Source organism: Hyla sarda, chromosome 2 (genome assembly GCF_029499605.1).
Source record: "Hyla sarda isolate aHylSar1 chromosome 2, aHylSar1.hap1, whole genome shotgun sequence".
NCBI lineage: Eukaryota > Metazoa > Chordata > Amphibia > Anura > Hylidae > Hyla > Hyla sarda.
Genome location: NC_079190.1, coordinates 496,788,207 through 496,809,919, shown reverse-complemented (window position 1 = coordinate 496,809,919; position 21,713 = coordinate 496,788,207). Strand labels below are relative to the sequence as shown.

Genomic DNA, 21,713 nt, shown 5'->3' with positions numbered 1-21,713 from the left:
CCCCTGATGGTGACCCTGGAGGGGGTACTGTGTGGCTGATATTACTGAGAGGGGCACTTTGTGGCTGGTATTACTGAGGGGGCACTGTGTGGCTGTATTACTGAGGGAGCACCGTGTGGCTGGTATTACTGTTGGGGCACTTTGTAGCTGGTATTACTGTTGGGGCACTTTGTGGCTGGTATTACTGAGGGGGCACTGTGTGGCTGGTATTACTGAGGGGGCACTGTGTGGCTGGTATTACTGAGGGGGCACTGTGTGGCTGGTATTACTGAGGGGGCACTGTGTGGCTGGTATTATTGAGGGGGCACTGTGTGGCTGGTATTACTGAGGGAGCACCGTGTGGCTGGTATTACTGAGGGGGCACTTTGTGGCTGGTACTAGTGAGGGGGCACCGTGTGGCTGGTATTATTGAGGGGGCACCGTGTGGCTGGTATTACTGAGGGGGCACTGTGTGGCTGGTATTACTGAGGGGGCACCGTGTGGCTGGTATTATTGAGGGGGCACCGTGTGGCTGGTATTATTGAGGGGGCACTGTGTGGCTGGTATTACTGAGGGGGCACTGTGTGGCTGGTATTACTGAGGGGGCACTGTGTGGCTGGTATTACTGAGGGGGCACTGTGTGGCTGGTATTACTGAGGGGGCACTGTGTGGCTGGTATTACTGAGGGGACACTGTGTGGCTGGTATTACTGAGGGGGCACTGTGTGGCTGTATTACTGAGGGGACACTGTGTGGCTGATATAACTGAGGGGGGGCACTGTATGGCTGATATTACTGATGGGGCACTGTGTGGCTGGTATTGCTGAGGTGGCAGTATGTGGCTTGTATTACATAGGGGGCACTGTGTGGCTGGTATTACTGAGGGGGCGCTGTGTGGCTGGTATTACTGAGGGGGCACTGTATGGCTGGTATTACTGACGTGGCACTGTGTGGCTGGTATTGCTGAGGGGGCAGTATGTGGCTTGTATTACATAGGGGGCACTGTGTGGCTGGTATTACTGAGGGGGCGCTGTATGGCTGGTATTACTGAGGGGGGCACTGTGTGGCTGGTATTACTGAGGGGGCACTGTGTGGCTGGTATTACTGAGGGGGCACTGTGTGGCTGGTATTACTGAGGGGGCACTGTGTGGCTGGTATAACTGAGGGGGGGGCACTGTATGGCTGATATTACTGACGGGGCACTGTGTGGCTGGTATTACTGAGGGGGCGCTGTATGGCTGGTATTACTGAGGGGGGCACTGTGTGGCTGGTATCACTGAAGGGGCATTGTGTAGCTTGTATTGCTCAAGGGGCACTGGGTGGCTGATATAACTGAGGGGGCGCTGTGTGGCTTGTATTGTTGGGGGGGCGGGGTACTATGTTTCTGGTATTACTGAGGGGCACGGTTTGGCTGAGATTACTGAATGGGTACTTTGTAGATTGTATTTATAGGGAGTGTTGTGCATCTCGAATGCAGAGGTCATATTGTGAAAAGTCAGTCAGTAAAAGAAGAAACCCAATGGGACAGCAGGTATTTTTGCATTATATTTGAGAAAGGGAAAACATCAAAAGTATACTCCAAATTTAGCAAAACTGACAGTCCATAAGGTCTGAACAGCAGCCAAAATGCATTATGTCCTTGGTGACTACACTATGTTTGCAGCTCTTATTGAAATTCTGATTTTCTATGTCTTTGTATATAAGATATTTTTGTATTCCAGGTCCCCAGGATAACAATGTCTCTGCAGGTGTTATTAGTCACATTCACCATCATCTCTATGGCCGGGCTGTGTAAGTATAAGAGATTTAATGCTCCACTGACAGAATATACATCGAAATTTTAAATAAATAATTTAATTTCATTTAATAAAATAAATAAATCAAAAATAAATAAATGTATTGTATGCAAATGCTTAAAAGGCATAAGGAAGTGTAAGAATGATGTATGGAAATGACAGACATCCAGACATATGTGTAATCTCAGGGATGTACATTCATAGATGGTCATGTATTTCTGTTTTGCTTCCTCTCTTCCTTACTTGGATCATTTTTAACTTTTCCTGGAGGGGGTAATTTCCTATTTTATTAAAGAGGACCTGTCACCAAACTAAACTTTTAATATATTGTTCCTTATGTAATTATAAGACACTTTGCTATTTACTTGCTGGTAAAATTCTCAACCTTTAGATGGTTTTTAATGTGATTAAAAAAATGGCCACTAGGTGGCTCTGTTCTGTTCCCTGCCACAAGTCAGACAGTTAGTTTGGTCTCCTCCCGGCCTTGCAGGAGACCAAACTCAGGAAGTGCCTGTTGGGCATGGCGAGGCACAGCTCTCACAGGCTTCAGTGATGTCACGCCTGCTGGGGAACGCCCACTTTGTATTACCAGGAGCTCACACAATGTGAGCAAAGGGAAATGTATGATATACAGCTTTTTAAAGCTCGAAAAAAAAAAATTCTTAAAGGGGTACTCCGCTAAAAAACATTTTGTTTTTTAAATTAACTGATGCCAGAAAGTTAAATAGATTTGTAAGTTACTTCGACTTAAAAATCTTAATCCTTCCAGTACTTATCAGCTGCTGTATACTTCAGAGAAATTTATTTTCTTTTTGAATTGCTTTCCAGTCTAACCACAGTGCTCTCTGCTGACACCTCTGTCCATGTCAGGATCCAGAGAAGGATAGGTTTCCTATGTGGATTTGCTCCTACTCTGTACAGTTCCTGACATCTGTTTCTGCTCTCTATGGAGCCATTTTCAAGCTTAAGTGACACACATTGTTAGGGGGTTTAAATATACTAGTGCTCATTACAAAGTACTGAATCAGGTGCTCATTAATAGCGTTGAGAACGGATATTCGTAATGGAAATTTTTACTGTGAATATCAGCACTTCGTGATTTCGCGAATATTTAGAATATAGTGCTATATATATTTTTTTTTTCACATACGAATTTTTATGCGAATAGGGGTCTATCACATGGGTCTATCATGTGGGTCTGCTTATTTTTCACATTCTAATTTTTATGCAAATGTTATGCAAATTTTCCATGAAAAAAAAAGTGAATGTACACAGCGAATATACGAAATTTGCGAACATAGGACGAATAATCGCAAATTTGCGAACATAGGACGAATAATCGCAAATTCGAATATGGCCCCGCTGCACATCACTACTCATCAAGTGTGAACAATAATCTCATAAAGTGCTTATACCAATGTAAACAATCATTTTCATGATAAATATTCATCATCTTAATATCCATATATAAATATACTGTGCCATTAACAAATCAGTGTTGTTCATGTGCATTTAAAAATAGTAAGATGCTTGAAACATACAGATCCATATTAATTACATTAATAGGGGAAGGCAAACAAGGTGAAGGCCAGCTCACCCCGCCCCAGACAGTAGAGCACGGATCCGGGCGCTGGACGGCACCAGCCAATGAGGAAATGAAAGAGATCGGATCCAGCTCAATGCAGGTAAAATCGGGTTTAATCCATAGGACAAGGGAGGAACAAGTTACGCGTTTCAAGCGCTGCAAGCGCTCTTAGTCATACAACAAATGCATGTTACAAGTCGGCTTAAATAGGCAGTGAGGTAATTACAGCCGGTCACAGGTCATGTGACCGGCAGGAATTAACCCCTTACAGGTAAATAGGGGCAGTGTAAAAACATAAGAAATATACTTCAAGTATCAAAACGATGGATAAATACAAATATAATTGTAACTACATAAAAGAATAATGTCTGAAAATAATAAATGACCAATGTGTGGAGAGATGAGAAAAAAATGAATAAATAAAAAGACATAAAAAATGAATAAATAATAAGACAATTATGTCTTTTTATTTATTCATTTTTTTCTCATCTCTCCACACATTGGTCATTTATTATTTTCAGACATTATTCTTTTATGTAGTTACAATTATATTTGTATTTATCCATCGTTTTGATACTTGAAGTATATTTCTTATGTTTTTACACTGCCCCTATTTACCTGTAAGGGGTTAATTCCTGCCGGTCACATGACCTGTGACCGGCTGTAATTACCTCACTGCCTATTTAAGCCGACTTGTAACATGCATTTGTTGTATGACTAAGAGCGCTTGCAGCGCTTGAAACGCGTAACTTGTTCCTTCCTTGTCCTATGGATTAAACCCGATTTTACCTGCATTGAGCTGGATCCGATCTCTTTCATTTCCTAATTACATTAATCAATCATAACAAGTGACCGCTATGTATTAAATATCAACATATTTACATAAAATAGGGAGGAAGAAGCTTACCGGCTCTGTATAGGTGTAATGGCGCCCGCAGCGTCTGAAAATCACACTGCGCCTGCACAAAAAGGATTCCATGACGGCGTGTCACATGAGCAGTCACATGGTCAGTCACGTGACCGCAATCATGTGATCGCTATCTCCGGGTCACGAGTCCTCCATCTCCTGGGTTACCCAGGAACCCAGGGCGTGGAGACCTAATCGCCGGAAAAACAATTGGTGATCAGCCCGTGCAAAGTAGAAATTGTATACTTAGATAAAATTATGCTTGAATAGAATAGGTAATCTCTCTGAGAGGCATTGAATGGAAGAGTTCTATAAATTATGCATATTTAATAATAAAAGTATACTGAAAAAATATTACTAATATACTAGAGGGGAAAAGATGATGAAAAAAATAATGAAAAAACATATATATAGAAAAAAATAAAAAATTAAATCGAATGAATAATAAATAATAAATAAAGAATAATAAAAAAAATTAATCATTAAAAAAACAAAAAATAAAATAATAAATAAAATATAAATATAATACTCCTAATAAAACGGACTATTAGATATGACAGGTGGTGACACCCACTCTGTCACCCATTATGTAGGACCACTCATCTCGCACCAATCAGATGTGAAAAAATGGCAGTCAATGGGCGGGTGAAGACACTTGGTACCGTTAAGTCCCTCCATGTCTCACTCTACCCACCTACAGATAAACCCGGAGTGTGCCCGCTATTTCAGCGTCACTAGTACTTTTCTACTGGGTACACCTCTCTGTCCAAAATAGGAGTCAAGCACTTGAGAAGTAAACCATTACATAAAGGTAAAAATAAATGATAAATCAAAAAAAAAAATTATAATAAATAATACAAAAAAAAAATATTTAATATACAACCAAAGTTAATCATAGGGTAAACTGGGAAGTAAAATTATATTTAGAGTTAATAAGGAAAGGTAATTTTTAGAAAAAAAAGTTAGAGTAAACAAAGAAATAATTGTGGTGTCGGGGTGTTGCAATGGTGTAGCAGGGTCTGGTGGTATTAACCCTGTGGGGTAAGGTGTTATTAACCCCTGATTAGTCATGACGCCAGGATGTGGTTGTTTCGGAATAAGGCCCTGCCGACAACCAACCCAGAAATGGCAGGCAATAATGGAATGTCCACAGCAGGAATTGTGAAAATAACTGGAACTTTTATTTGGAATTCTTATTAAACAGTCTTTACAAATATGCAGTTTCTCTAGAGGCAACCAGGATGCAGGATACCTCACAGGCTTGCTGGGACTTGTAGCATTGAAATGATTTCTGCAGGCCACTGTGCTACTAATATTATTCTTGAGTTGAGTAGTAGTCACTAGAATTGTAGATAGAGCTTGATAACTCACGTTTTGAAGTGGCTGCAGGTTCTTTAGTCTTTGGCCTAGATGATTTGAATTTAGATAGTACAGGTATTGTGCTTGTCTGAAATCCAGGAGATAAGAGACTAGAGACTTCTAGTCTCTAGAAGTTTAGAGACTTCAGCCCCTTATATACTAAGGAGGCTGGACTAAAGTCCATTGGTTGCAAAGCCTGTGGTTCCTGTGCCCATGGCACTCTGGGTAGTGTCACATGACAGTGCTTCACATGACTAACCTCTATACATTTGTACAACTTTATGTATAATGAACAATATGTTCACAACACATTTACAATGCATTAACAGAAGGTGACCAAGGGGTGAGCCCTGCAGGAGAGTCCTATGGACTGCAGGGACTCTTCCAGAGGGGACCTAGAGATGGTACAGGACCATGTCCTGTATCGGGACACCACATAAGTCTACTAATAAAAATAGAGGAAAGAAAATAGTACAAATATATCCCCCTATTCAATGCCTTTATTTACAGTGTTATATCCTTTCTGCTGCACAATCTGGCCCATCAACAATTACATATGTCAAATAAAAGCAGAGTAGGAAGCGTCTTCTCCAAGAAATGTATGTATTCCACATAATTATCTGAAACAAATCAAGAAAAGGAAAAATTAATATCCCCTATTCACAAAACTATATAATAACATTATTTTTTAACAATATGTGTCTATATACACCCAGGAGAAGGGCTGAAGAACCAAGAGGAGTCCAGGGGGTATCAAACTTCACCCCAGCCATCCCCCCATCAACAATGTAAAGCAAATTCAAACCACATTAAATTCAATATTCAGACCATGGGGTTGTAGGGAATTCAATTGGTGAATCCACCACAACTCTCTCTTACATAATAGTGCTAATTGATCACCACCTCTCGGTGGGACCAGTACATGATCAATAGCTGCAAACTTAAAGGGGTATGCCGGTGAAAACCTTTTTTCTTTTAAATCAACTGGTGGCAGAAAGTTAAATATATTTGTAAATTACTTCTATTAAAAAATCTTAATCCTTCCGGTACTTATAAGCTGCTGAATGCTACAGAGGAAATTCCTTTCTTTTTGGAACACTGATGACATCACGAGCAAAGTGCTCTCTGCTGACATCTCTGTCCATTTTAGCAACCATGCATAGCAGATGGATGCTAAGGGCAGCATAGTGGCTCAGTGGTCAGCACTGCTGCCTTGCAATGCTGGGGACTTGGGTTCAAATCCCACCAAGGACAACAAAAAATAAAGCATTATTATTATAATAATGTCAGCAGAGAGAACTGTGCTCGTGATGTCATCAGAGAGCATTCCAAAAAGAAAAGAATTTCCTCTGCAGTATTCAGCAGCTAATAAGTACAGGAAGGATTAAGATTTTTTAATAGAAGTAATTTACAAATATGTTTAACTTTCTGCCACCAGTTGATTTTAAAGAAAAAAGGTTTTCACCGGAGTACCCCTTTAAGATCTTTCTCTACGTGCCCAACTCCAGAAAAGTGATTGGACACTGGTAAATTCAATTTTTTCTTCCTTATACTTTAGTGATGATTGTTGACTCTTGTTTTTAAGTTCCATGTGGTTTGACCCACTCATAACCTTCTACAGGGGAAAATTAAAACATAAATTACCCAGGTAGAATCGCAAGTTCAGTAGTGTCTAAGGGCATAAGAGCATTGTGTGTTAGGGTGTACAAAACAAGGACCTTTTAACATTAAAGTGCAGTTTATTCAGGATAAGCATGGAAAATATCCCAACTTTTTTGTCCCAATAAAGGTCTGGCCCTGTTTTTTGTGTGTCCTAACTACTGAACTAACCAGTTTATCTTTAAGATTCCCCCCCTTCTATAAGACATCAGTGGGTTTGAGGAGAATTCCTCTATATTCGGGAAGATCTCTTTTAAGATATACCAATGCTTATTTAGTAATTTTGACAATATCTCCACGCTTTGTATTATAGGTGGAAGTTAAGGGGATATGTTTATTGATCTTTTTAGTTTTTTTTGTCAATGCTGTCTCTCTGTCCATAGTCTCAATTGTCCTTCTGTGTCTCTCCAAACGACAGGGTGGGATGGATGGGAGCGCTGAGACCAGGTAAAAACGTATTCCCACAATGCAACACGTTTCACGGTTACCCGCTTCCTCAGGCATGCATCATCATATTGAGGGATAATTTCAAATCTGCAGAATCGTCTATCACCCTACTTACCTGCAGCATCTGAATGTAGGGCATGGAGGTTACCATCTTTCTTGGATGATGACTAGAATGATGTAATAGCGTATTTTTGTCTGTCGGCTTCGTGTATAGTTTCGTCTGTAACCTGCCCCCTACCTTTGTCACCGTCACATTCAGAAAACTAACTTCTGTAGAAGAATGAGACATAGTAAAACTTATATTGGAATCCATATTGTAGAGGAATGCATGGAAATCATGCAATTCCTCCACACTTCCCATCCACAGCAGGAAGACGTCATCTATAAATCGACACCATCTCAAACAATGTCTGAAGTGGTGCGATGGATAGATGGCGTCCTCCTTTAGGCCTGCTACAAATAAATTTACATACATGGGGGCTACGTTATTTTTCCTTTTCTTGATATGTTTCAGATAATTATGTGAAATACATCAATTTCTTGGAGAAGACGCTTCCTGCTCTGCTTTTATTTGATATATGTAATTGCGTGATCAATAAAATGTATGAAAATTCCTTTGGGTATTGATTCTGTTGTAAATAATTGTTGATGGGCAAAATTGTGCAGCAGAAAGGATATAGCACTGTTAATAGAGGCATTGAATAGGGGGATATATTTGTACTATTTTCTTTCCTCTATTTTTATTAGTAGACTCCTTTCTTTGTTTACTCTATCTTTTATTTATTTTTTATTAAAATAACCTTTCCTTATTAACTCTGATTATAATTTTACTTCCCAGTTTATCCTATGATTAACTTTGGTTGCATTTTACATTTTTCATTTTTGTATTAATTATTATTAATTTTATTTATTTTATTTATCATTTATTTTTACCTACCGTATATGTAATGGTTTACTTCTCATGTGCTTGACTCCTATTTTGGACAGAGAGATATACCCAGTAGAAAAGTACTAGTGACGCTGAAATAGAGACATGGAGGGACTTAACGGGACCAAGTGTCTCACCCCCCCATTGACTGCCATTTTTTGGTGCGAGAGATGAGTGATCCTACAGTGTTGAGAGTTCAGTACATAGTGGGTGACAGAGTGGGTGCCTCCACCTGGTATATCTATTAGTCCGGTTTATTACGAGCATTATATTTATATTAAAAACATTTTTTTTTCATTTTTTTATATATTTTTTATATTATTCTTTATTTATTATTCATTCAATTTTTTTTCTTTATATATTTTCTTCATTACTTTTTTCCATCATCTTTTCCCCTCTCGTATATTAGTAATATTTTTTCTGTATACTATTATTGTTACATATGCATCATTTATAGAACACGCTCTATACCCTTACATTCAATGCCTCTCACAATTTCTGCTTTGCATAGGCTGATCACCAATTGTTTTTATCCGGCGATCAGGTCTCCACTTCCTGGGTTCCACTGACATGAATAGCGTCGGTGATAACCCAGGAGATGGAGGACTCGTGACCGGGAGGTAGGGATCACTTGATTGCGGTCACGTGACTGACCATGTGACTGACCATGTGACACGCCATCATGGAATCCTTTTTGCGCAGGCGCAGTTTGATTTTCACATGCTACGGGCACCATTACACCTATACAGAGCCGGTAAGCGTCTTCCTCCTTATGTTATGTTAATATGTTGGTATTTAATAAACTGCGGTCACTTGTTATGATCGATTAATGTAATAATTATGGATCTGTATATTTCAAGCATCTTATTATTTTTAAATGCACCTGTACAACACTGATTTGTTAATTGCACTGTATATTTATATATGAATATTAAGATGATGAATATTAATACTTTGCACTTTATGAAAATGATTGTTTACATTGGTATAAGTACTTTATGAGATTATTGTTTACACTAGTATGGGTATTTAAACTCCCTAACAATGTGTGTCACTTAAGCTTGAAAATGGCTTCATAGAGAACAGAAACATTGCTTGCTGGACTTGATATGAAGGAATAAATACATGTTTTCTGAATTGGGATTGTTGCATCTCTTTTTGAATATTTATCTGGAGAAACCCTGATCAGGTTTTTTGGATGCATACAGAAATGCAAAATTGTAATAATTCTGTATAAACAAAAAGAATTGTATTTATTTTTCCAGCGGATGCCCAGTGCACTTTCCCACCAAATCAGAGGAGAGACTGCGGGTTCTCGGGCATAAATCAGCAGATGTGTCTCAGTAAAGGGTGCTGCTATGACTCAAGTATCAGGGGAGTGATCTGGTGTTTCCATCCACTACCCCCAACTACAACTGAAACCAGAAGAACAACATCTGTACCATCACAAAACGGTAAATGCTCGCAACAAAAAATTTAATTCATGCAACAAAAAATGTAATTCATCAGTTGATGAAAAATATTGTTTTCAAAATGTAATTCCAGCTTCTGTTTGGAGTCCAAGACTCTTAGATTTATGATAAGACTCCTTTGCCTGGGGCAAACATCACTAGAGGATCTCAGAATCAGTGGAGATTGCATTTTAATTGTGATACCAAAGACCTAACATGTCTGTACACCATACTGTAAAGCTTCCACCACCCAAAAAAGTGCCCTACACCCTTCATTGTTCCAACCTCATTTTGCTCAGATACATGGCTGCACCCACTTGGTATCACTCCCATTACTGAAAAAAGACAATAGACAAAAGCCTGGCGCCCATCCACAGAGATTAACATTAGGATCTAGGGCCAGCAGACTCAGCTTTTCTTATTTCTGCCATCAATCTTACTCCAGCTATTGTGTAAGATCTCTGGAGTATTAGAACCGGAGACCTTCTAGTGAGCACAGATGATCCTGGGCCTAGTTATTACCAGTAGTGATTGTGGTGAAGCCTCTTGTTATGTGACATGGAAGATCACGTCTTGTCGTGTTTATAAGGTGGACACTCACTTGCTGTTTCTACTGCTATACCGATGTTGCACATTTTCCATGACAGTAGACAGGCAGATGAACCCAGTAGATGTGGTGAGTAGATGACAATGGACAGGCAGATGATCCCAGTAGTTGTGGTAAGTAGATGACAGTGGGCAGGCATATGAGCCCAGTAGTAGTGGTGAGTAGATGACAATGGACAGGCAGATGATCCCAGTAGTTGTGGATAATAATTTTAAAGAAAGAGAATCATTATCTTCCCAGGATAGAAGGGGGAAGGGGGAGTGGGGGTATTGGGGCACAGTACTGTGTGGGGGTGACAAGGAGGCACAGTATTGGTTGGGGTTGTTATAAGGCACAGCAATGTTGCTTTTGTGGGGTTAAGGATGCTTAGCCATAAATTTAGAGGTAAATTGAATGATGTCATTACAAAGTACCATCAGTCCTGCATAATACAAGACCTTTGGTGGCTTCAATGGTGGAAAATTGGAGATTTTCCTATCCTTGGTGATGGAAAATATAGATTTTATGAAAGACAGGAGGCGAGCATTATTTACAATATCTTTCTTTACTGCAAAATTTAGCAGCAAAACAAAAATGTATATAACACTGTAGAAGAAAAAACTTTACAATGAATATGCGCAACCAAGTGTGCTATGATATGAACAGCATCCAATTAGAGTGAGGCATAGGTTATATAAGGCACTGCATACCTAACCACACCCTCTTTCTATGAATTCAATATTTTAGCAATACAAAATGATGATATATAAATAAAATAAATTGAAATAAAAGTCCAAGATAAACTCTGGATAAACCATGAAGAAGGAGTTATCTAATGCTAAAGAACCGAAGAAGAACGTCTCGTGTGATGCAATGTCCAATGAAGACTTGGAAACTGGAGATCAGTAGTATTAAACTTTCAGGAAGGAACAGTGAATTGTAAGAAGCTACTTGCGAAGCTGTTCAATATGCTGAGGGAAGAGAAAAATGTACTGTACATGATAACAAATATAGGGATGGGTAAAGGGAGGGATAATGCTCGCCTCCTGTCTTTCATAAAATCTATATTTTCTGTCACCAAGGATAGGAAAATCTCCAATTTTATTTCAAGACAGGAGGCCTCGCATTATTTGCAAGTTCAAAGCCATAACATAGTAAAACAACCTATATGATATAGTACTGTGATATGATATAACTCTATAACATAGTACTGTAAAGAAAAGACATAGATACATGAGACTAAGTAGAAAGTCTTAAAAGTAGAGTCTGAAGACCAGTTGGCTGCTCTCAGAAGATCACATTTAGAAACTCCTGCTTAAATAAGTTTAGTAGAAACTGCACCTCTAGTAGAAGGGGCACCAAATGAGGAAATATCAATGTTAGCCAAAGACATTGCCTTTTTGATCCATCTAGCCAGAGGAAACTGGTAAGTGAGGTTTACAATAGAAGATGAGAAGTTGGGAACAAGGAGAATGACGTAAGAGAATAGTTTTAGACTCATAAGATTTAAGGCAACAAACTACACAAAGCTTATCATTGTGAGATAAAGAAGGATAGAAAACCTGATGCAGATTGGTTTTAGTGCGAATGTGGACATTGAAGTAACACCTTGAGGTTAATATTGCCTTTAAGAAATATCTAGAGTTGTGACGTCAGAAACTCTTTTAATAGAAATAAGGCAAAGAAGGGTAGTAAGTGTGATGGATAATAATTTTAAAGAAAGAGAATCATTATCTTCCCAGGATAGAAGAAGCATATTAACGTCCCAAGAAGAATGATACTTAGGCAAAGGAGGGTGTTTAAAATGTATTCCTTTAAGACGTTTGCAAACTAAAGGATGTTTGCCAATAGGAATGGGGTTGACAGGATCGTGATTGAAAGAAATGGCTTATTTAGGGTACGATAAGCCTTGCCAGAGTCGAAAGAGGCCGAGAGATAATTCAGGATATGGGGCATAGGTGCCTGTACGGGATCCAAATCCCATTGTGTGCACCAATCAACCCAGTTTCCAGGCTGATCGGTAAGCAATCCTGGTACCTGAAGCCCAGGCTTCTGAGAGAATGTATCTAGTTGACTGAGAAAATTCAAAAGGGGTTGATCCGAAATCAGTCAAACCCCTAGAGGAAGTTGATGCGATCTAAAAGTAGATTTGGAAGTTCCAGAAGGATTCTCGGATAATCCAATAACATTCCCAGGATTTGTGGGAACCAAGACTAAAGTCGATTTATGAATGGATACTTGGAGAAGAACTCTGTGAATGAGAGCAAAGGGGGGAAAGGTATACAGAGTCCCTGGAGGCCATACTTGTAGGAGAGCATCCACTTCTAATGCTTCCAGATCGGGGCGCCAACTGAAGAATAGAGGAAGTTGGCGATTGAGTTGAGAGGCAAATAAGTACAGATGAAGAGGACCCCATAGACTGTTGATTTGATGAAAAACTGATGGATATAATTTATAGTCATTGGAGACGACTAGATATCGGGAATTCCAATCTGCTACAGTATTGGAAAGACCTGGAAGATACTCCGCTTTTAGAATTAGAAGTCTTTTACAAAACTCTGTAATGCAAAAAAGCCGTCTAAAAGTGCTAGAGTGCTAGACAATGGATGTGCATTTGGGATTCCAAGGGGGACCATTTGCCCCCTGTTGAAAAAGAACCGTGACGAGCTCCCCAACCATTGAGGGTCGCATCTGATTCCTAAATTAGGTCTGGATTAGAATTGAAAATGGCTTTGCCATTTCATTCCTGAATGTATTAAAGGCACCACAGGAGTTCTTCCTTGGCTTCTGAAGACAGACAAACTTCATCTGAGTATCCTAGACCTTCTGTTAGATGATGGATTTTTAATCTTTGAAGAGCCCTGTAATGTATTGGAGCTGGAAAGATAGCTTGAATGGAAGTGGACAAGAGACCCACAATTTGAGCCACTGATTGAAGAGAAATTTTGTCCTTGTTGAGGATGGACCGAATTTCTTTCTGAATAATCTTCAGTTTCTTTGAAGGGAGACTGAGAACGGCAGTATGGGTGTTCACTGAAAAACCCAGAAACTCCACTTCTTTCGAGGGGAGTAGAATAGACTTTTCTTAATTGATTATGAATCCGAGGTTGGATAAAAGGGATAAAGTCCATTCCATATGAAGGGAGACCAGATGTTGAGAAGCGGCCATGATGAGAATATCGTCTAAATAAATTATTAGACGAACTCCCCTGGATCATAGAAAAGCTACTACAGGTTTCATTAGCTTCGTGAAGCACCAAGCAGCAGAGTAGAGGCCAAAAGGGAGGCAAGTGAATTGACGTTTTTGTTTGTTCCAGATGAATTGGAGATAAGGTTGAGATACAGGATGAATAGGGACTGTAAGATATGCGTCTTTGAGATCGATTTTGATCAACCAGTCCTCTCTTAATAAGAGATCTCTCAGTAGATGGATACCCTCCATCTTGAAATGAGGATAGCATACAAAATTGTTTAGAAGTCTGAAGTTTATGACAGGTCTGTGGCAGCCGTCTTTCTTTTTTACTAGAAAGAGATTGCTTACAAAACCATTAGAGTTTAGAGGTACTTGAACAATAGCGTTTTTCGCACATAGATCTCTGATCTCACCAACATTTGGTCTGCTTTGGAAAAATCTATTTGGTTTGGTAGGAGATCCTGGAATAGATTGGATAGGAATTCTCTCTGATAACCCAGTACAGTGTTGAGAATCCACTGGTCGGAGGATATCATTTCCCAATTGTGGAAAAAAATTAATGATCCTTCTGCCCACTAGAAATTGGAAAGAAGGATGATGGAGTCTTACCTGAGGAAGGTCTTGACCGGTTGGCACCTCTTTGACCCTAGTGTTGCTCGCGAATATTCGCAATTCGAATATTATTCGCGAATATCGCATATTCGCGAATTCGCGAATTTCGCGAATATAGCGCTATATATTCGTAATTACGAAACTTCGTTTTTTTTTTTTTTGTTTTTTTTTCTTCACAGTACACATCACAGTGATCACCCCTCTCTGCTTCCAGCTTGTGTGGTGTAAAGAAGGCTCTAATACTACTGTGTGAGACTGGCACGCAAAAATTCGCATATGCGAAAATTCGCATATGCGAATTTTCACATATGCGAATTTTCACATATGCGAATTTTCGCATATGTTAATTTTGTATATGCTAATTTTCACATATGTTAATTTTCGCATATGCGAACATAAAACGAGAATATAACGAATATGCGAATATTCGCGAATATATGACGAATATTCGTCCATATATTCGCGAATATTCGCGAATTCGAATATGGCCTATGCCGCTCAACACTATTTGACCCCTTGCCCTCCAGTGCCGTCCTTGGTAGGGGAAGAAAGGCTGGGGTTGAGGGACAGGTACACTGTAGGATTGTCTGTCTTGTTGAGGGGGGCCTTGATACTGTGATCTGAAATGTGGGGCTCGGCTGGGAAAACGGCCCCAGTTTTTTCAAGCTTTCCCCAAATTTTTATTTGGAATTACCTTTTTAATGAGGTCTGCGCCTTATCTAAAGACAAAAATAGGCTGACATATTTGGAGATTTCTTTTATGAAATTATCCCCAAACAGGAGATCCTCAGTAGGTGTGGAAGACTCCGAAGTGGCTAAATGGGCTAACTGGTGATCCAACTTCATTAAAATTGACCGTCTTCGTTCAATGGAGATGGATTCACTAGCATTGCCTAAGAGATCGCTCTTTGAGACCAACCCTTTAGGGTGTTAACATCAATAGGAGTTCCTGACACAGAGGCCTCTTCAGATAGCTTCAAAATTTTTGTAAGGGGGCCCAGGAGGTCTAGGACCTTATCCTGACATGTCCTAAAGGCACGGTCAACATTCTTCTTAGGGTTTTTCCCCAATTTTTGCAGATACTTGATCAAAATGGGGTCAAGTTCAGGAGTTGCCGAATTATTAGCAGAAAGAGTAGGCCTAGGGCACTCCGCTCTAAGTTTGTTACAGGACTTTTTAACAAGCCCTTTTTTAATCCAGTGGGATAAATATTGTTCCACCTGAGGGTTTGGGATCCACTCTCCTGACCTAGGATGCCTGATGTGGGAGGGATCGAAAAAGGGGATGCCTGTGCTATCAAATATAATAGTGGCATTTCCAGTATCAATTTAATTGAAATTTGTATCATTGCCCTCCAAATCAATTGGGTAATAGGAGGGGTCATCCGAATCTGAGGAAATAGAACCCTCTGCAGAAGTGTCCCCAGAGCATTCCTGAAAAGAATACGGTTTTGACCGATGAGAGGCTTTATTAACCCTTACTTTATTTACTTACTCACGGGTGGAGGGTGAAAGATACAATGAAGGAGCATCTGCAGTACGGCTGCAAGAAGGATGCATGCCTGCTTCAGCTTCCTGGCATACCTCAGTAGGAATAGATTTTCTGTGTTTCTGAGGGTTATGGCCATCATTAGAGATGAGCGAACTTACAGTAAATTCGATTCGTCATGAACTTCTCGGCTCGGCAGTTGATGACTTATCCTGCATAAATTAGTTCAGCTTTCAGGTGCTCCGGTGGGCTGGAAAAGGTGGATACAGTCCTAGGAAAGATTCTCCTAGGACTGTATCCACCTTTTCCAGCCCACGGGAGCACCTGAAAACTGAACTAATTTACGCAGGAAAAGCCATCAACTGCCGAGCCGAGAAGTTCGTGATGAATCGAATTTACTGTAAGTTCGCTCATCTCTAGCCATCATAATCAGAATGCCTCTTTACAGGAATATTTTTTGTATGTTTAGCGCTTTGGGCTGCTTTATGATTGAAAGACTGAGAGATTTCCATAGCAGCTGACTTCGCCACAGACTCATGCATAGTAACAATTGCAGAATTAACTACTTTTTGTACTGAAATTGACACAGATTGGTCAACAATATCTCGTATCTGCTCAGTAGAGACATATTCACAATCTTTAGTAGAAGTTTGTTCAGAAGACATTTTTGTATTTTGTAAAATTATGAAGTATAATATATTGTACATTTTATGAATTAGTTAGGTAATAACCAATTAATTAATATATAATGAATTAGTAGTTAGTAAGCTGCTATATATAGTTAGGAATGGATAATATATAATAAGAAAAAAATGATATATGTATAGCTGAGCCATCCTAAAAAGTACAGTAGGGGGCAGAAGAGCATTAGAAATGAATTGCGGAAATATACAGCCGAAGCCGCAGTTAAGCCAGTCAGCGACAGGAAATATGAAGGGATACACGGAGGTTACGTGAAGAGACTGAAGACTAATAATGCCCCATCTGAGGAGAAGGGAGGGCGGGAACAATTCAGTTGATCGCCAACTGAACTGAAAACTTGCGAGAATTGAAGTAAAAGCACGTCACAGGATAATAGTGACACGGGGGAAGGAGAAAACACGGTAAGAATGAAAGAAAGCGGCGAACATACACCAACGAAGGGGGTGAGTAGGAAAAACAGATATATGGAGGGAAAAACTAAAGATATAGAAGTAATGGAGTGAACAAAACAGAAAACTTAATTTTTTTATTATGAAAAAGGAATTAAATATGCCAAAAAAATAAAGTAAATAGGATTTTTATGAAAATAAATGGTCAGAAAAGACAAGAATAGAATATATACGAATATAAGAATATCAATATATATAAATGTACTTATCCTGCGGTAGCAGCAAAGAAAGAGGGTGTGGTTAGGTACCTATGCCTCACTCTCATTGGATACTGTTCATATCATAGCACACTTGGTTGCGCATATTCATTGTAAAGTTTTTTCTTCTACACTGTTATATTCGTTTTTGTTTTGCTGCTACATTTTGCAGTAAAGAAAGATATTGCAAATAATGCGAGGCCTCCTGTCTTGAAATAAAATTAAGTTTAAAAGGCAAAGGAGAACATTTTTTAATTTCTCCTGCATGTATATTGCAGCACTTCTGTGATGTCACAATTACATAATTAATTATGCAAATTAGCATGGCTGGTATTTTTTTTGCTTGAATGGTGGCAACACCCACTGGGGTAGATTCATAAAAAAAATTCACACTTTGCATTTTAGGCCTACATGAATAAAGCCCCCTGGATTTAGATTTAATTTGGGCTTAGGGTAAAAGATAACTTATGCACAAAATGACAGTATGTGAACCAGATCTTAGATGGTACAGTGGACATAAAAAGTCTACACACCACTAGTAAGAAACCAGAGGGGAAATTTATCAAAACATGTACAGAGGAAAAGTGGAGCAGTTGCCCATAGCAACCAATCAGATTCCTTCTTTCATTTATAAAAAGGCCTCTGAAAAATGAAAGATGCAATCTGATTGGTTTCTATGAGAAACTGCACCACTCTTCCTCTTCCAAAGATAGTAGTCACGCCTAAGCCCTAATCCTGATAGAGCCCAATGTAATCTGAACCAAGAAATGTCCTTAAAGGGTTTATCCAGGAAAAAAAACTCCAGAAAGTTTAACAGATTTGTGAATTAGGTCTATTAAAAATTCTTAATCCTTTCAGTACTTATGATGTGCTGAAGTTGAGTTGTTCTTTTCTGTCTAAGTGCTCTCTGATGACACCTGTCTCGGGAACTGTCCAGAGTAGAAGTAAATCCCCATAGCAAACTTCGCTTACTCTGTGCAGTTCCCGATACAAGCAGAGATGTCAGCAGAGAGCACTGTTGCCAGACAGAAAAGAACAACTCAACTTCAGCAGCTGATAATTATATGAAGGATTAAGATTTTTTAATAGAAGTAATTTACAAATCTGTTTAACATTCTGGAGCCAGATGATATATATACATATATATATATATATATATATATATATATATATATATATATATATATATATATATAGTTTTTTTTTTCCTGGAATACACCTTTAACCTACAGAAGAAAGTATTCTTTACAGTAAGAGCAGTGAAACTGTGTAATATCCTATCTCCATGTGGTATTAATAGCAGATTTGAACGCTCTGCATTTTCTGAATATGACCCAATGATCAGTTTTTTCCATTTCTCGTTGTATATGATAAAGTTGACCCATTATATATGTGGCAGAGCTGAATGTGTTAATTAACTTTTTCCATTCTGGGTAGGTTTTACCCGGAAAACCTGTGTATTACACATTGTGATGTCACTATAATGTGTCTGCCAAAGAGCAAACGGCTACATCTATAAATAACCAAATCACCGTATAGGTTACCAGAGGCCTATGAGCAAAGCATTACTAAGAGGGTACTAGTGTGGTGGGGTCTCATTGGATTAACTGTAAATCAATGTTTCCCAACCATGGTGTCTCCAGCTGTGGCAAAACTACAACTCCCAGCATGCCCGGACAGCCTTTGGCTGTCCGGGCATGCTGGGTATTGTAGTTTTGCCACAGCTGGAGGCACCACGGTTGGGGCGAAACACTGCTGTAAATTCAGTTCATTAATGGGGTGGCCCAGGATTAGAACAGTCATACCTGACAGCGCCATTCTTGTATGTGTCTGGTATTGCAGTTCAGTTCCATTGACGTGAATGAAGCAGACTTGTCATACCGCTTAGAACCTGAGGACAGGTGTGGCACTGTTTTTCAAAGAAAGCAGCTATGTTTAATTTCTTATCCTGTATTTCCCCTTGAAATGTTTTATTATAAATACAGGACATTTTGTGCTACCTCTGACCATAGTTTCTCCCTTCGGGATCCATTATAGGCACAACAACCACTTCACATGATTTTAATATTGGACTGGCAGAGGAGCCTGTGACCAGAGTACCCCCAGTCAACGCCACTCAGCAGACCACTCAGAATACCACGCCACAGACCACTCAGAATACCACGCCGCAGACCACTCAGAATACCACGCCGCAGACCACTCAGAATACCACGCTGCAGACCAATCAGAATACCACGCTGCAGACCAATCAGAATACCACGCTGCAGACCAATCAGAATACCACGATGCGGAGCCCTCAGAAGACCACGCTGCGGACCGCTCAAAAGACCACGCTGAAGACCACTCAAAAGACCACCAACCTATTTAGCAGCTGCGGGACTTTTTGTAGCTGGAGTCATCTCAGTTATATCTGTCTTATCTCTCTGTCTATATTGGCCTTTTCTGGTTACTAAGTGTGTTTATGTTATGTGGCGGCATTATTAATAAGTGGCATAGTACCCGCTGTTGCCAGGCCAGGGCATCAATGATATATATATATATATATATATATATATATATATATATATATATATATATACACATACATATATATCTGCTTCTCCAGACTGGTAATCTGTTCAGGAGACTGGGAAAGTTGGGGTAGTACTGTAAACCCTGCACTGTGTACTGCCTGCCACCCATCTATCTCAGTCTGCTGAAGAGAATATCTGTCTGGTAAAGCTCTACATATACTGCATGCCACCCAGCTTTTCTACTATTCCTAAGCCCCAACAGTGATAGGCTTCTTGTCCTCCCTGCACTCCAGTGCTGCCATGCCCTCTTACTGACCCTGCACTGATGTGTTCTTTGCATCTGCCTGCTGGACAGTTAAATCATACTTTACCATGATATTTTCTGGCGGTAGGATGTTTAAAGGGGTTTTCTGGTGCTTAGACATCTTATCCCCTATCCAAGGGATAGGGGATAAGATGCCTGATGGCGGGAGTCCCTCCACTGGGGATGCCCGGGATCTTGCACGCGGCACCCCGGCGGCGTGTGACGTCATGCCTCCACCCCCGTGTGACATCACGCCTCCGCCCCTCAATGCAAGCCTACGGGAGGGGGCGTGACAGCTATCACGCCCCCTCCTGTAGGCTTGCATTGAGGGGCAGAGCGTGACGTCACACGGGGGTGGAGGCGTGACGTCACACGCCGCCGGCCCGGTGGTCGCCTGTAATCAGACCCGGAGCGAACACGCTCCGGGGACTGATTACAAACAGGGTGCCGCGTGCAAGATCCCGGGCGTCCCCAGCGGCGGGACTCCCGCAATCAGGCATCTTATCCCCTATCCTTTGGATAGGGGATGAGATGTCTTAGCACCGGAGTACCCCTTTAAAGCTCCCAGGCAATCTCTGCAGCCAGAGAGTAACGGGATCAGAAGATGTACTGAAAGTCCTGTAGACTTGCATGGGACTTCCAGTACATCTCCTGATCATGTTAGTGTCAGGCTGCGGAGATTGTCGGTTTTTGGACTTCCCTAAATGTACTATATTTTAATTTCACATTTAAGAAACGTGTACCAAGTTTGATGGACTCATGATTAAGTTCTCTGTGTCCCTGGCTGTATTAGTCTGTATGCATGTTTATTTAGACTTTTATATGAATTAAATAAAGTTTTAAGTGCTGGATCCTTTTTTTTTACTAAAGTTTATTGGAATATTTCAAACTCCTGGGAAATCTCTGCAGCTAAGAGTAAAACAACAAGCCAGAGATGTACCGGAAGTCCCTTAGACTTGCATAGAACTTCATACAAAAAAAACCCGCCCTCGCACAAAGGGGTGGGTTATGGTTAATTTAACTCATATCACTTGTGATCAAGTTTCATCAAAATATCTCCAGCCATCCGTAAGTAATGCTGGACATACATACATGGTGTGACGCAGGGCAGATGGAGTTACCCTAGAGGCAGATGGCATTAACCCCTTAAGGACCCAGGGTTTTTCAGTTTTTGCATTTTCGTTTTTTCCTCCTTACCTTTTAAAAATCATAACCCTTTCAACTTTCCACCTAAAAATCCACATTATGGCTTATTTTTTGCGTCACCAATTCTACTTTGCAGTGACATTAGTCATGTTACCCAAAAATCCACTGCGAAACAGAAAAAAAAAATAATTGTGTGACAAAATCGAAGAAAAAACGCCATTTTGTAACTTTTGGGGGCTTCCGTTGCTACGCAGTGCATTTTTCGGTATAAATTACACCTTATTATTATTCTGTAGGTCCATACGATTAAAGTGATACCCTACTTATATAGGTTGGATATTGTCGTACTTCTGGAAAAAATCATAACTACATGCAGGAAAATTTATACGCTCACTTTTTTGCGCCGTGATCTG

At 40.0% G+C, this 21,713-nt stretch overlaps 2 protein-coding genes across 2 annotated transcripts in view; one reads left to right on the top strand and one right to left on the bottom strand.

Moving 5' to 3' along the window:
- The window catches only part of LOC130357193 (integumentary mucin A.1-like), a 30,563-nt gene extending 10,287 nt beyond the window's left edge, over nucleotides 1-20,276 (top strand). Inside the window, exons 2-4 of the mRNA XM_056559734.1 lie at nucleotides 1,700-1,769; nucleotides 9,925-10,113; nucleotides 19,375-20,276. Of these exons, the coding sequence (XP_056415709.1) occupies nucleotides 1,715-1,769; nucleotides 9,925-10,113; nucleotides 19,375-19,790 (660 nt within the window). The 5' untranslated portion in view covers nucleotides 1,700-1,714 and the 3' untranslated portion in view covers nucleotides 19,791-20,276. The remainder of the gene's footprint in view (nucleotides 1-1,699; nucleotides 1,770-9,924; nucleotides 10,114-19,374) is intronic.
- The window catches only part of ABCG1 (ATP binding cassette subfamily G member 1), a 197,910-nt gene continuing 181,789 nt past the window's right edge, over nucleotides 5,593-21,713 (bottom strand). Inside the window, exon 16 of the transcript XR_008889125.1 lies at nucleotides 5,593-6,245. The gene's annotated coding sequence lies outside the window, so the exon portion shown is untranslated. The remainder of the gene's footprint in view (nucleotides 6,246-21,713) is intronic.